At 44.0% G+C, this 16761-nt stretch overlaps 1 protein-coding gene across 1 annotated transcript; it reads right to left on the bottom strand.

Annotated features, from left to right (window-relative positions):
• Positions 1 to 4238: 4238 nt before the first annotated feature.
• Positions 4239 to 8299, bottom strand: LOC136431047 (5-hydroxytryptamine receptor 4-like). Its single transcript, XM_066422243.1, has 3 exons — positions 7754 to 8299; positions 6977 to 7093; positions 4239 to 6641 (listed from the first exon to the last, which is right to left on the bottom strand). The coding sequence occupies exons 1-3, from the start codon at positions 7913 to 7915 to the stop codon at positions 5757 to 5759; spliced, it is 1164 nt and encodes a 387-aa protein (XP_066278340.1). The 5' UTR covers positions 7916 to 8299; the 3' UTR covers positions 4239 to 5756.
• Positions 8300 to 16761: the final 8462 nt, after the last annotated feature.

Raw genomic sequence — 16761 nt, 5'->3', positions numbered from 1 at the left:
AATAGTACAGGCACTGCATAATGTGCCTCTGTACACTGTGTGAGGGTTTATAATCGTCGCAGCACCTGTACAAGAAGGCATCAGCGGCAGAATTGCGTTTGGAGATTTTTTTACTCTTCTTAGTGGTGACAGAGTTCACCGTGATGAAATAGAATCAGATAAGAGAGGTCTGATTAAACACAAACTCGGCTAATGCTATCACACGTACGGTAACCACTGGGGATGCAAAATCTATTTAATGCAAAGCGAGGTTATCTGCGAGTCGTCTATAAAGCAGGGTGCTGTAAGGTTTGACGTGAACTTGGCGGGGACCTTCTGTTGTACTATCTCTGTCTTTTCAGCGTATGGCTTACTTCCTTTCTTTTTATTTAGCGACTTCTTTTTCTTTAACTGACGACTGATGTTTGGTCGATCGGCTCTAGTGTTCAATCACTAAGACCCCCATTCCACTTGGACGGCGCTCTCACCGCGCTCTCACGGCTACCTAAAATTTGCCAGAGCGCCGTGAGAGCGCCGAACTCCTGGAAAACGTGCTCATGTGGAATCTCTACGGCGACCCTTGCGCGCTCTCAGCGCGACCAAAATGTCAAATGTCAGCAACTTTTTAAAGATTTCACAGATCACTCGACGAATTCCAGAGATAAATGAGGTCGCCGTGAGAGCGCGGTGAGAGCGCCGTCCAAGTGGAATGGGGGTATAAGACATGGGAATGTGGCCAAGTGTACTACACCTCTTTCTATTTGACGGCGATCGCGCTGCGACCTCATTGCGACCTAAATTAAATTTGTATAACCCGTGATTTCATAATTGGAATATCATACAAAATGTAAAAGTATGACTGAAAAGACAACAAGACACACAAAGCGTAAAAAATATTGATTTTTTTATCTATGAATTTCGTTGTGCGATCTGTTAAATTGTAGGTCGCAGGGCGGTCACAGCGAGGTCGCGGCCTTAGTAAAAAGGGGGTATAGCACACTTTGCCACATTCCCATGCCCTGGTGATTGAATACTAGGATCGGGCAGCATCCATAGCAGGTTCTCTGGGCCTTCTTTTGGGCTTTTGCTGGTGACTTCTTTTTGTCCTGGGTCGTTTGTGTAGCCAGCCCGTGACCATTAGGCCTAATGGTTACAGTCCAATCCTTGCATGGCAGTTCCCTTCGCTTGTTATTAGGTCTAATGGTTACGGGCTTGCTGCACAGGTACATGTAGCGTGCGTAGTCCAGTGGTTAGCGGCCCTGCCTCTGGAACTAGAGGCCCCGGGTTCGATCCCGGCTGTGTCACTCACCCGACATGCACGCTACCGGAAAGGCTTTAAGTCCTTAGGACAGGAAGTTAAGCCGTGGTCCACAGTTCATTGTGCTTGTCGAAATGAGCTAGGGGAATTTCCCCGTACAATCCGGTAACGTTACACTGTGTAAATACTGTACATAGCGCCTATCTTCTCTGTCACGACCTGTGGAAGATTAGCTCTTTAGTGAGCTAAACTTGATCGAGATCACTTTCACTATCACTTCAATTTTTCACAAACGACCTAGTACTAAAAGAATCGGCCAAAGGTGTATTATAAGCCCCCCAAAAGGTCCAGAGAGCCTGTTATGGAGGCTAAAGCCCCCCTCCCACTAGTTGGCGACAAATCCTGCGCTCCGGTGTGTCCTTTGAGTCGTACTTAAGATAGAACCTCACGAGCGACGGAAATCTTTGTCTTGGGCACCCCTGCGCAAAAACAGTGAAACTCAATGGCTCGGAGCCCATGTAAAAAGTTTGAATATATGCTTAGAGGCAAACCCAGCCACTGCATGCAAGTGGCATCGCAGACGTATTTGTACTCGATTTATGTGATTTCCTCAGAGAAATATGCATGTACCACAAAACCGCGTTGCAGTCAATTTGGCAGTATATATATATATACACACACACACATATATATATATATTATATATACGATTGGCTTGCAATGAGCTTCCGAAAACTGGATGTCACTGAGTGGTAACGGGGTGAAATGCGCAACACAAGAGAAGACCTGTCAGACCCAATTGACAATAAATGCTTCAACACATGGGAAATGCCCCCGTAAAATGACGATTAGCGACTTTGTAGACATTATACAGCATTTAGTGTATAAAGCATCGGCAGTAAATATAGAAATACGTGTGTACTGACATGTGCGTTTTCTATTTACACGCAAGGATGCGGGTTTTGAGGCGCTTCATGCGCAAACGAGCTTATCTCAGTGGTATAGCAGCTCTATTGGGCAAAGCTAAACCACAAGTCACAGAAATGCTTTGAAAGGTTAGATGAAAGAACTGATAGTTGGCGCACCGCCCGCGCGACGGTAATTGTATAAAGCACCAAGGGAAATAGATTTATCAGTATCTGTCGGTCCTCGCTACATCGCCTGTAGGCTCCCAGGACCAGGTGGTGTGTGGTAGAGTGATGAAGACGTCGTGTTCAGCCCGAATAGCTGGGTTTACACACTCGTTTTCGGAGTCGACTCCAAGGCTCGATCTATACATACAAGTTATCCGAGTGGGGCTCGGTGTGTGAGGAGCTTTGGGCGCAGGGCTCCCCAGCTTTGTAGAGACAGCTCCAGACAGCGGCAGTTTGCGTTATACTATACACAATTAACGGGTTCTAGAATTTCTGAAACGACCTATTTTAAAAGGGGTATACAACTTATCAGTTGAATAAAAGCACCCAGTACGGTACATTTTTAACAACAGAGTTTTGCTTCGACCAGTTATCCCGTTCCCAGCATAATTATACAGAGACAGATACAGATGCAGGACAAGACATCCCGCCCACGTACAGTGATATGATGAGTAAGGACGTGTAACGAAACGTGCCAGAACTGATATGTCAGCGTCGAGTGGTTTTATGGCGCACACAATGCTGCCATCCCGGTCTATTCTGCGACGCGGAATCAAATAAGCAAAACCAATCTTACCAATAGTACTAGTATATTTTGTTATTAGATGACTATGATAATAAAGAAACTAGATGAATTTCAACCTAAAACAGTGTACGGCTTTTTTTTGGTCAAAGAAAGTCCATGCGTGTTTGACTGTCTGTGACACTGTTGCAGTTACAACAACTTTCGTTAACGTGCAACTTGTAGCCACAGACACAACTACTGTGGGGGAGGGGGGCAGTGTGGCAAATCAAGTTCGCGTTGAGATGATGAGTTCGCGCTCAGAAGTGGACTTGAAAAACGCGAACATAAAATCGACGCGAACATAAATATACTTACAGTGAACAAAATATAAAAACTGTACATAATACATGGATGTGCGAGTGGGTCATTAAAAAACTTAAGGGGCTTTCGAGGTGGTTTTTATCTGGAAGCCTAATCGTTTTGTTGAACGTGATTCTCTTATTCTAAAAATACCTCAATCTTTCAATCTGGCGGACATTTAATAGAATCTCCTCTGTTCGGAAGATAAGGCCCTGATAATACAAACAATTCCGACATGTAAAGTTACACCATGATAAAATTGTACAGCTAAAACCCTATAGTAACGTGATCTGATTCGACCCAAACACGACCCATGGTTTCAATTTTGGAATTATCTGTTTTTCTCCAGGTCCAATATAGTGGATCTGAAACGCATCATCATTATACATTACACGTGTGTAGTCCACTGCAGGGTGTCTCGTAGTGACGATGTTCCGTGTCTTTAAATGATCTCACATTTTGATACGGTAAATCCTATCCAGCTATGATCACACTTGAGACTACAGAAGCGACATCTGACGATCAGTATAATTTATGCAGCATATCCTGACTAACGTTTATTGCATTAAAGTCTGTTTGGGATTTCGAATTGTCGAGGATTAATGTACTTTTTATTATAAAAAATAAAATTCTTAGGAGAAACTTATAAAGGTGACAATGCGACGCCGAACACTGATCATGACTGGCCGGTCTTCACGTCCAAATAAAGGAACTGCTATCATAATCCTTATTAGACCCTAGAATGCAGTACCACTGATGATCGCTGCGAGACGTAGTTCACACAGAAATTTACAAGACCTGTCAAATAGCAAAAAATTTGGTCTTTTTGCGATTTGGGAAAATCAAACTCAGCCCTGAACGCAATGATAGGTGCCTCGTACATGTGGTCATGCCAAAAAGGTACACGGCAGATTAACGATTACGGGGCCGTTCATGTCAATTCTTGCTACCCACTTCTACGCTGGCTACAATCAAGAAAATCACAAAGAACACACCCAACAACTTCTTCCGACGTTATGATTATATTTCAGGATTTCTGAGTATATGTTGGGCATTGTCCTGCTTACAAGTACACGGTTGTAGAATACAAACATTATCATGTTCCGCGGAGCCCAAAGCCTGCTGCCACATACACAGTATTACCCCCATTCCATTAGGGCGCCGACCTCGTAGCCTGGGTGCCATCCTATTTCTACCGGGGCTCCTACACTCGCTACCCTAGCGAGTGTAGGAGCCCCGGTAGAAATAGGATGGCACCCAGGCTACCGACCTCGCTGCGATGGCACTGTGACCTTAGATTTGACAAAGCGCTCAACGACTTTCATAGATAAGAAAACGAATGTTTTTAAATTTTTGTATGTTTTTTTTGTCTTCTCAGTCATACTTTTACATTTTTCATCATATTCCAATTATGAAATCAGGGATTACACAAATCCAAATTAGGTCGCAGCAGGATCGCAGCGCGAACGCCGTTTAGTGGAATGGGGACATGTTTCCCCACAGTTAACGTACGATCAATGGTCCAGCCATACACATTGTATATTCATCATTATCATCATTAGTTGATTCTAGTCTAACGGGCCGATACATGACATACTCTATTTGGACATTGTCAAGATTAATTTGGATTTTGAGCAATTCAGTGACTCATGGCAAGATATCTGGTATATACAAATCACTCTAGGCCTAACTATTTACTTAAGCTGGTGTAATATTGTGGTCGGACACCTATGCAAAGTGAAAATATCTTTTGGGTCCATTTAGTACTCCAACTAGAACTTAACATTCATACATACTAGTACTCTTTGTTTCTATTAACCCTTAAGCTGCCAGGTTTTTTAGCCAAGTAAAAATCAAAAATGTTTGACCCCTGACCTCCCTCACGAAACCCGCGAAACACCTGGCGGCGCTAACTCCCCTAACTTCCCGGCTTCGCGCGCTACACGCACGCAAAGCTGTTTTGTTCTGGGGAATACCCTATCCCGTTTATAACCGGGTCCAGCACACAAGGCATATTTCTGTATCCCTAATTAAGTCGGGACTGGCAGCTTAAGGGTTTTAACATATGTTTTATCTATAGTGGTGAGGAGAGCACATTGAAGTAGTTGCAACACTGCATTGTGTCGCTAGGAAGAGCTGGCATCACAGCACAGTTAGTGACGAGACTACATCGCCTGCAGTTTATACTAGTATCGCTAGACGTTATTAGCACACATTCGAATCCTTCGGACTGGTAAATGCTACATTTGGTACAGAATTCCACTGACTTATATTACATCCTCTTGCTGTTGCACCCCAATCATTATTAGAGATTATACACATTAAATGATAATGTTGGCAGACATCACTCCTACAATCCAATCGTCTCCCCATCTGTATCTAGAAGGACGCCTCTATGCCCAGTTCGTCCATTCAAGGGAATTCGGTTCTTTGTAATTTTTAACCATTGAATAGTTCCCCCGAGGATGGCAAACAACGTGGCCTTCTAGGTTGTGTCGCCGTCCTCCGGTGTTGTAAAGGATCACGTGTTGTTGACCACTTCGCCATTTTGGTGCCGTCTGCTTGATCTTCCTTGTAGCGCCGTGGACACGGCTGGGTCGAAGTCTCTGTTGTCCACGTCACAACAAGACGAGCAAGACAGGATTCTCTTAAAGGCCCGCCGAAAACTTCGATTGAAGAACGCATAAATCATGGGGTTGAGTGTGGAGTTGATGTACCCCAACCATAGGAAAAACTTTGAACACAACGCACAAGAACGGGTGATACAGTACCCGCACAGCGGTTCCACTATGTTCGCCACGAAGAAAGGCATCCAACACACGAGGAAACAGCCCATGATGATGCCGAGTGTCTTGGCTGCCTTTTTCTCTCTCCGCATGTTCTCGTTGTTGTTCATGGCTCGTTCCAGGCTGATGATCTGCTGCATTTGTCTTCTGGCCGCGCGGTAAACTTGATAATAAGCCAGTGTCATCATGATAGCGGGTAGATAGAAGCTCAGAGTCGACGCTATCAGGGAAAACTCCTTGTTCACCAAGAAGACGCAACTATCGGGTCCCAGTTCACATTTAGTGTCCTCGACGACGGGCTCGATCCCGATCGTGTTCCAGCGGTTCATGATCGGCACGTACGCCATGATCACCGGCACGACCCAGCACATCGCGATCATCAGCACCATCTTACGGTGAGACATCTTGGTGGGGTACTTGAAGGGGTGGCAGATGGCGTAGTAGCGGTCAAACGCGATGCACGACAGGTGCATGATGGAGCAGGTGGTGAGGGAGATGTCCATGGACGTGAAGACCAGGCAGAAGATCTCTCCGTGCCGCCATCTTCCCGACACCTCGTACTGCGTCCCCAATGTCATGACGATGACCCCGACCAGCAGGTCAGCGACCGCTAGTGACACCTGTGGAATGAAAACCCCCATAAAATTTCGTGGTTTAACAAACGAACTATTAGTAGATATACGGACACACACACACGTACACAGAGAGACACAGGCACATACGCACAAACACACACGAACACGTACTCACATGCACACGCACGCGAGCGCACATACGCCCAAACACATGAGCACACAGACAAATACAGACACATACACACACAGAAACACCCACCCACACAAACAAACAAATACCGCCACACGCAAACACATACACAAACACACACGAACACACACACACACACACACAAACACACACACACACAAACACACACAGCCAGTATTTGATGTCTTACCACGAAGTAGTTGGTAAGCGAGCGGAGTGACCGGAAGAGAGCCACAGTGCTGATGACCAGTATGTTCCCCACGATGGTCAGCAGGATGACCAGCGCGAGGAAACAGGACAGAAGAATCTACGGAGGGAGAACATGATCATGAACGTTAATATCCACCTGGCTGGAACGCCAGAACAAGAGTCATCCTGAACAGTGAATGCAGACAGGACCAGTTTTTTTAAAACATGGAATACACGGGTATCTTCCCTGTTCCTATACAATATACTGCTAGTCAGGCCTACAGGCTACAACATAGTGGCATGTGTATTCTGCACACAAAAAGTAAGGACACAAATGACACTATACATTGTACATGAAGGTCTGTTCTGCAAAATCTACAAGAAAATAAGGTGGGCGGTTTGCTCATCTGCAGCACAAACTGATGAGTTCTTATGTAAAAATGGCAAGAATCAAACATAATGTGACACATCCAACTACATTATGAATACATATCCATAACAGCTACAATAAATGTTACGAATGAAGTCAATAAAATCCAACTACGATAGACATGGAAAATATTATCAGTACTACGGAAAAAACGTACGAGAACACTGTTGTTTTACTGGTTGATTATTGTACTATTAGGAGCTAGGTAGCTTAGACATATGTGAAGTGAACAGGTTGGGCCATGGGGCAAATGAACCGAACCGTAAATGCTAATTCATTCAAGGCGACAAACTAGTCTCTTCATTTGAATATCCCAGGCGTTCGCACTGCCCTTGTGAAACTACTCACCTGTATTACAAGAGAGTACTGCGGGCCGAGGTACGACTCCGTGCATCCCGTACTGCCGTTAGTATGGTTCGTTACCGGCGGAGCTGTGCGTAAGGGGTGCGTCTCAGGGACCACCAGAGACTGCGTAGTATTGAAGTCCGACATACTGACGATTGTCGTCATTCTTCTTCCCAGAGTCTTCTTTCTTACACCGCCATCAAGTCTGTCTTATTCTGACAAAGATGTTCGAAGGCCAGGTGGGGAGAGTGGTAGCAGGGTTTGCATCGGTCTTCTCGACTCAATTTTCTCCGCTCCTTCAGTTCATTAAGTACCCAATCCGTTTACTCCTGATAGCAGACAATTGTAGGAGAAGTGTCTCTAACGAGGATGCGCTTCCTTTGACGATATACAAACATCCGCTACAGAAGTCTTACATCCAACAAAACTATTCATCAAAGTCATGCAGTGCAGTGAAGATGTCACCGGAGACGAATGTGTCTGCCTCCGTTGGTGCTGTTCCCTGACGTTCTGGTTTCCGGGCTCTACTTCCGTAGACCCACTCCTCATGGCGCTGTGTCTGCAAAGAGACGGCAGGTTGAGTGACTTTATCAAGACGTCAATCGCAGTAAATATGATATAAGCGGCCCAGGGACACGCATCATTCCAAAGGAACTAATTGTTTTAACATCACCACCGGGCACGTTTAAAAGGCACCCATCAGTCAACCTGTCATCACGTCATATCATTTGTTATGAATACATAGTTGCATTTATTGCAATGAGTATGACATTGATTTTCTTAATTATTATATATACATAATGAAGTTACTGATACTGTGTGTATTAATGTCACGTAGCCCATTTCTAATGAGGAATCTTGCTCAAATGTGGCGATTGCAATTAGTTTGTGTTCGCCTCCATAACATAACGTGACAACGAATGCCAACCTAACAATTCTCAGTGATTAGAGAATGATTCTGAGAACATGTAGAATACATGTGCATTTTGCTACTTGTAACGGTTGGGTGATTGGCACCGATGGGACCTTGCTATACTACCTGTAGCACTTAGAAAGACAGTTTTCACCTTTATCACCTTTGACAACCTCCCTGTCAAGCAAGTAAATAGAACAGCGGGTTAAGAATATGAGTTTGGACAAGAGACAACAGTAACTCGATTCAAACGTTGTGATTTCTCCTAACCGGGTCATGAATCATGAATCACTGAGCCTCAGATGACCTTGATGGCTTGCAAAAAGGCGGAATCAGAATAAACATCGTTTAACAGGCATTTCGTGGATATACGTTTAAGCCGTTTCTTCGTGTAATGGACCGTGTACTGTAAGGGCTGTGACCAGATAATGAATGGTACTGCCGTACACAAGCTTACCAGTAGATCCGGTTCAACCGCGACTATCAAAGGCAAGGATCTGCCGTAGTCAAGCGTACCAAAACGCATAGATAGCAATTGCATAAATTGACCCGTCATATAGAATATAGATCCCGTGCAGAGATTGAATGTCATGTTGAAAGGCAATTAGAAACTACGACTCTATAGATGCACAAGAAAGAGAATCAGAGCCCATCACATTGTAACAGAGAAATACTTGCAAAAGATCACAGTAGTGTCTGAAGGGATGTAAAAAATTGACATGACTTTGAAAGCTCATCGCACCCGTTTAACCACATAACCCTGTACGTGCAACCAACAAATCAGCAGTTACTTCAAAGTCAAAGACAGCAGAGACTAGAAGCTACATGTAGTTAGAATATAATAAATGTGAATCTTCAGCCTAAGATCAGCCTAACGATGTCTATTGACACATCACACACAGTTCCTTCAGTTTTCCCGTCCGCAGAACGTGGCAGGAATTCCTCATGAAGAAGAACACACGTTAGACCGGGAAAGGTAATGATCTAGAGCAACTTCCGATGGATCTACTGTCAGTAGTTCAAAAACACTGAAAGCTCCTTGCGACCATGCGAACCTAGCAGTACTGGAACATGTTCCTATGGAGTGATTGATGCTATGAGGCACTCCGTCTCGAATGAAACAGTATCAACTGTCATATATCGTGGGATACCGGCGATTGTACTGGTACTCTGTATAGCCGAAGCAAAGAAATGTGCTTTGTTCAGTTCAATACAAAAGTGCTTTGAGGATTCAAATTATCCAATAGATACGTTTTCATGATTGTCGGTATATGGCCTGATGTAACCATATCCAGTAGATCCGGTTAAACCGCGACTATCAATAGGCAAGGATCTGCCGTAGTCAAGAGTACCAAAACGCATAGATAGCAGTTGCATAAATTGACCCGTCATATCGATTTTCATGATTGTCGGTATATGGCCTGATGTAACCATATCCCTAAAACGTAGCCTGCACGTCATTTTTGATTGAAGATTTGGACCAGCGTTGATTTGTGTTTTCCACGTCGTTTAGAGGTCCTTAGACGAGAGAACCAGTCCATTTCAGCGCATTATCTACTGACCCCTAACACTTCCCCATACTTCTGCGGTCCCTCCGAGGCAAGAAATAGTAACCTCCATCACCGGGACCTGGGCAACCATGTGCTACTGGGACACACTAAGTCACAGTCTGGGGATGTCGGAAAGCCATGTCTCAGCCAACATTACTGAGAAAATGTGAGTTATTGCACAATGGGTGTGAACTTTGGATGTTTGGGTTATATGTCGTAACCGCGGATGTCTCCAGAACACGTCTGCAAGCCCCGTGGACAGGTAAACCTGGAGTTACCGAAAGGTTTTATTTTACAAACGTCACGATGATGTCATATGTGTTCCGTGAATAAGCAAAGCAAATTGTTTGTAAATGAACAAAAACGCAAGGTTATAGTGTTCATGGATTATCAATTTTCCCTTTGTACAGAGTGAAAGACATGGAATAGCGCACACTAAAATATATATACATATATTTCCCAAGGGCACAACGTATCGGGGCATGTCAGAGGATTCGAACCTAGGACCTCTTGCTTCCGGGGCCAAAACACCCTATTATCACGCCACTCGATGCTACTCACGAGTATCTAGCTATGACAAAGTAGGCACAGGAAAATACTGTATCCCCGTGGTATATAATGGGTCTAGCGATCGCTGATAAATCCTGGGTACAGTTGTTTCTTCATCACATCCCAAGTCGCTGTAATGTTAGCATGTTTTTGTGTTTGAGATTTAGAAATTCAGACGTGAGACTCAGTTTCATTCCCCAAGAGACGTTTAACTTCTTTTGATTCGAAAATTGTCTGTTGACCTCACATACTTCAACACAGACAGCGCACAGACAGAGACAAAAAACACATCTTCGGGTATAAACCCTTGAGAAGTTACTGACGTCAAAGGTGTATCAGCGAGACAATTACTGCTTGCCAGGTACTAGATAGTCGTACGTGAGGGCACCTTTTGGTAACGATGCATGGTAAGAAATGAATGGATTTGAATGATAAGTCTTGGCGTGATCACAACTCCAAATCTATTTCCCGAAGTCTTGCGCGCACTTTGTCACATCCATTCTCCGTGACCATAATCAAGACCCGAAGACTCCACTCTGTACACTAACTTCAACACACAATTACAAGTTCCGTGCGATTGATCTTGATAAAATGACACGCTAGTGGTGGCAGCAGCTTTAAGAAGAGAGACGATAAGGACCTACTGCTGACTAGTCGACTACGAGATGATCATGAGGCAAGTCCACCCGTAATTGACAGTCGTCACGCCGACGTGTGGCACGTACTTCCGCCAGCGACAGGAGTATAAACCTGGAGAAGTTATGTATTTTTAAAGAACTGCAAAGGGTCTCAACGACAATATGGAGATATTTTCACTTGCATAGAAAGTTATATATCTCTTAGAACAAGGAGCGTTTACATGACCTTAGACGGTAGAACCAGCCGCTTATTTTTTTATTAAATTTCACCGCGTTTTATCTACTGACCTCTAACACTTCCCCATACTTCTGCAGTTCCCCGAGGCAGGTAATAGTAGCATACATCACCGAGTCCTAGGCAGCCATGTGCTACTGGGACTACAGAGGGCCTCAGCAACAATATGGAGATTATGTTTTCATAGAAAGTTAGATATCTCTTAGAAAAAAGCAGTTAGGAACAAAGGGGGAATCACGCCCACTGTGATCACTGGAAGGTAACGGGATCAAATCAAATCCTGTACTATATAATTGGATTGTGACCACATGGATTCCTGCAAACGAGAAGTGTTGGCACTCATCATTATCAACACTTGTCTCCGGATCCTATCAAACTGGAATGACATCGCGTGGGAAGAACTTCGCTATACACAAGGGCGTTTTTACCACAACGTAATTTCAGATCTTATTTGATCCCCTCACTGTTTAATGTCTAAATCATACCGCCCACCATAGCGTCATCAGAATGGCTCAATACTCCAGCACACGTATGGAAGCACTTATCTCGGGAATGGGACGTTCAGCGCGCATCCCTTGATACCACTTATGGGCGAGCTTCAAGGATCGTCCACGCAGCACCATTTGCTGATGAAGAAGATTAACGCCTGAACGGAAAACACTGGAAGTCGTTCGAGGTGAGCCAATAGAAATGACAAAGCATACAAGGTCAATCACAAGCGCAAACCAAACATAGCTTTTGCCACCAGGATAGACGGGCACTGAGGAAACAGGCGTCACCGTTACAATAGTCAAAGCGTAGCGTTGTCACCTCTTATGAGCTCCTTTATTACCATGAATGCAGGTAGGAGAAAAATAGGCAACGAGAGAACACGTACTTCATTCAGTAAGGTTTACGGTGTCGATTCGTCTCTTCTCACTGTGCACTGTGCGCAGTTAGGTACGGTTTGATAAGTTTCACTTCCAGGAAGATGGAGCTTTCAATAAAACTAAGCGTGCGAAAGTCTGCTGAAGAGAGTTTAATAAGCTGTTAGTATTTATCGTATAATTGGCACTCCACACGAAGAGTATGGTTTTATTGCAGATTATTGGTTTTATCAAGAAACTTCTCAAGCTGATCAGTGCGTGACGTTATCGCACATTTCCACTGTTTCCGATTGAGTAACTACATATTCATCTCACAGCAGGGCTTCAAGTCTTTTACTGCTGTAATCATTTTTAATCATTCTTGGGGTGTGATATGCTTAATATTCTTTAAAGCATCATGTTTCACATCATAAACCACCATAATCTATTATTCCGCAAAGTGACCGATGTAAGATCATCATGATATATGTAATCATCTAATATCATCTCGGTATGATACATGCGAATGTGATCTATATACAAATGGGGGTACAATACAAACCGAGGACACACTCACATCTTTAATCTTAAAACACAGCAAGTGCCCCAAGACAACCCATCAATCTTTACGAATATTAAAAACGATTAGGAAAATGACTTTTGTAAATGTGGCCGAGGTGAAATGATTTAGTTTTGGTTAAGAAACTGTTGAATCTTTTTTGTAGTACCAAGTCCCATGTAACGTTACGAGAAGTTAGACTGAGATTTCTGACATATCTGTCGGTGTAGCTGACAAACTTCAAACTTGCCACAGACAGACGTCAAGTACCAGCTAGCTATTAATTCTGCCGAGCACGTACACTGTTAATGTTGATGTGTTTCTTTACTGTATTCTACAATGCTAAAACCGGTAACCTCCGGGCCGAACCGCCGGGGTGCAGCAGTAATGTTCTGAGTGATGTGGGGAGTTACTGAACACCCAGCGGAGCACACGGCTAATGGACCCCCGGGGAACCATACTTGTTTCTGGCAAGGTTGTGGATCTATAGAGACCTGGAAGTTTTCTTCCACTGCTGTACTTGGTTCAATGTGCTTTGGTTTCAATATTGGACCTTCATGTGGGAATAGTCTTTGTTATAAGCTTGTTAGGTTCATAAATCAGAAGAAAATGTGACATTAACTAATGCTTCAGCTTGTGTAAAAGTTTACTGAAAGTTCCCATGGGTCTCGGATCTACCGCCAACATCTATTACTTAGGATTAAGGAATGAGTACGCACGTAACTGATGTTTTTCACTAAATAATGAGATGAAACAATACTGCTCAAAAGGGAGTATTACATTCCATCATGTGAAGTTTCCAACAAAATGCCCAAAGGTAGGTCATCAGCAAGAGCTAGGTTCGGAACACACCGGGCATTCTACCATTTCTACCTGCGTATGCTTTACTCCTTCATAAAATAAAGAGATTGAGCAGTTTTGGTGAAAGTCCCTAATCTTCTAAACATGGCCCATGTCGTTATACAGCATTACGTGACTATTAAGGTCTGTATAGGACACGTACTTTATCACCAATAGATTGTCTTCTCCAGCATGAGCATCCCTACTTTAGCCACACCTCTATGCCCGGAATACGGAAATCAGTGGCCCGAGCTTTATGGGTCACCAGAGAATCAATGCAGCAAATAAAGGCGAGAGACTAATGGAGCTACGGATTCATGAGAACGGCATCCAACGGGACAATCAATACCACGGGGACAAGGAATAACCGCCCCTGGACTTGCGCCGGGAGATTGGATGTGTTGGGATTACAGTGGGCGCGGCCCTCAGATGAGGGGCCACTTCAGGACAAACTGCAGCCATCTTGGACAGACCTCAGCTATGCTTTACACCACAAACTACAATAGATTATATGCACAATGTACATATTTGGTGCGCCTCAGATGGTTCCACGGCAATCTTTAGCCATCTTGCGTACGGTCGTGCAACCGTTAACGTTACAAGTAATTGGCAGACCTATCGTGTGGTCCAGGCGAACATGGATGCGCGCACAAGTGTGACATAGCGGTTTCGTATGCCTGATGGAGGACAGAACGATAGAACGTTCATCATAAGGCAAAAGCAAAACAAAAACATCAAACAAACACCTGTCCTCTAATCATGTATATAGCTGTATGTTGTAAGGCTGTTCTGAGACTAAAATGCGAGTGATCTTTTCATCGTTGCTCTTTCCATCCTTGTTTTTTTCTCCAAGTTATCCTACCCATCCACACCGCCCCCGTCCTCTGACGTTCGGCCACCGCTAACCGTGACAGTAGCAATCCCTGTCGACAGAAGTCAGCGGGGTAAATCGACCGATTTATAGAAAGATTCAGGTCTAATCTCGTCACGTCCATCATCCTCCCACGCCATGACGAAGAACAACATGAACCATAACAGGATGTCTCGATGTCTCGGTTTTTAATTCATTTTGTATAATGTTAAAGTATAACAGGATGCCCTTCCAGTGTACTGACATAATGGAGCGTGATCCCTCACTCGGTGACGTCTGCCACATTGTGAGTGACTTTAAGAAGAAGAAGCTGACCGTCTCGGCGTCTTCATGAAGTCAAAGGAAAAAAATTTCAAGGGCGCGGAGTTCGACAATCCTTCAATATAGACACAAAAGTAGCAAAGACAAGGCAGAAGCATGGATCAAAGAAAGTTGGAGTAAGGTCAAGCTTCCAAGGAAGAGGTCGCTCTGTGCTTCATAATAGGCTATAAAGGTAACTTAGGCCCTGTCTAGACCATAGACAAGACTTTCAACAACTGCGTTTTATCCTCTCAGAGGCAATGTTGCGTCCCAAAGGAGAGTACTTTAGCCTGTCTGTGGGGGCAGTGTAACCTTTTATCGGCGGCTTACAGGTGCTTATTCATGGCTGGTAGGAACCATGGCGGCGCGAGCAATGGCGGTGCTATCACTTCGTCTCAGCCGCACATCCGAAGCGTTGTACGGGCTGAACAATTTCTGTGTTGCTCTGATTTGTAATGCAAAGTTGTCTACGGCTGATTTAGAATTAACGGTACCGTTGAAATGTCCTGAACAGAAGTTGTTTTATCTTGTTGGACCATTTTCGTCGAGTCTTCGTTCCTCTTAAACATCTGTCAATACTACATGTAGTTATCGTGGGCAAAACATAACTGGAAATCCAAATTCTTCCGTCAAGACCAACCTGTTGGTATATTTGTATATTGTGGGACTAGGGTGTTTATGCATTATTGTCCAATATATCTGTAACAAATTATATTATAACGTTGTAAATGTTATTTTGATAGGTTCCAGTAGCCATCTTGATTACATTTGATTTTGTCGTCTGCGCCGTTGTCTATGATGCGAGGAAATACTCCCGCGTCCTTCATTGCCGAAAAGGAAGGTCACAAAGGTCAACCTGAAGGTCAAACGTAGGGACAGGTTCAAACACATCTTCACCCCTATAAGGGGAATTTTCGGCGGTAAATCTTTGTCACTGGCAATTGACGCCCAGAGTTTGAGCGATGGGGTTCAAAGCAAGCCACAGCAGAAAAATTGTCAGTAGGAAAAGGTGTGTGGTACCATTTTAGTTTACTTACCAACCGTATCAACAATAAACCGACAAGTGGCGTGTCCATACATTTTATCGCGTTATTCCACACTTTATAGTTCTTGTGTGGACAACCTGGCGCACAGCTGATAAACCATATACACTCCTGGGCATGGAAACAGTGGCGCCAAGACGGCGCGAATAACGTGCTATGTTTTAAATACCACTACAGTAAAATACAGCCCTAATTAACGGTTTCATTACATGTTGACACAGCAGAGATAAGAGCGCTTAAACGGACAGATTTACGGTATAATCACTACATCAAGGAGCACAAATGCGTTAATGAGTAACTGGCATCCTCTATCAGCTTAGAAAGAGCTAGGAGTCACTTTGTGGTTTTCTTCCGGTCCTGTAATCGTATCTGCCCTTAATCGAGCGATTTAGATGTAAAGTCGTGCTTATAAATGCCAAATACCTTGTAGGACACGCTAAGTGAACAGGACCCCTATAGAACAGTAGCGGAGTGGAAGGCAATCAATGCGATCGTCTCCCGTGAAGAACACTTGGAATTATTGAGTTAAACATGGTCTCATTTACTGAAGTATGTACCGAAGGCTGATAACAAAGCCCACGGTAAGCTGGTCAGCTACTACTAATCAGAATCTTTCACACCTCGGACCACCAATAAACAGAGCAGGACTACTTTTAGCACATGCAACA

This window comes from Branchiostoma lanceolatum, chromosome 3 (assembly GCF_035083965.1).
Source record: "Branchiostoma lanceolatum isolate klBraLanc5 chromosome 3, klBraLanc5.hap2, whole genome shotgun sequence".
Classification (NCBI taxonomy): Eukaryota; Metazoa; Chordata; class Leptocardii; order Amphioxiformes; family Branchiostomatidae; genus Branchiostoma; species Branchiostoma lanceolatum.
The sequence above is the reverse complement of the archived record's forward strand: the minus strand, read 5'-3'. Positions and strand labels throughout refer to the sequence as shown.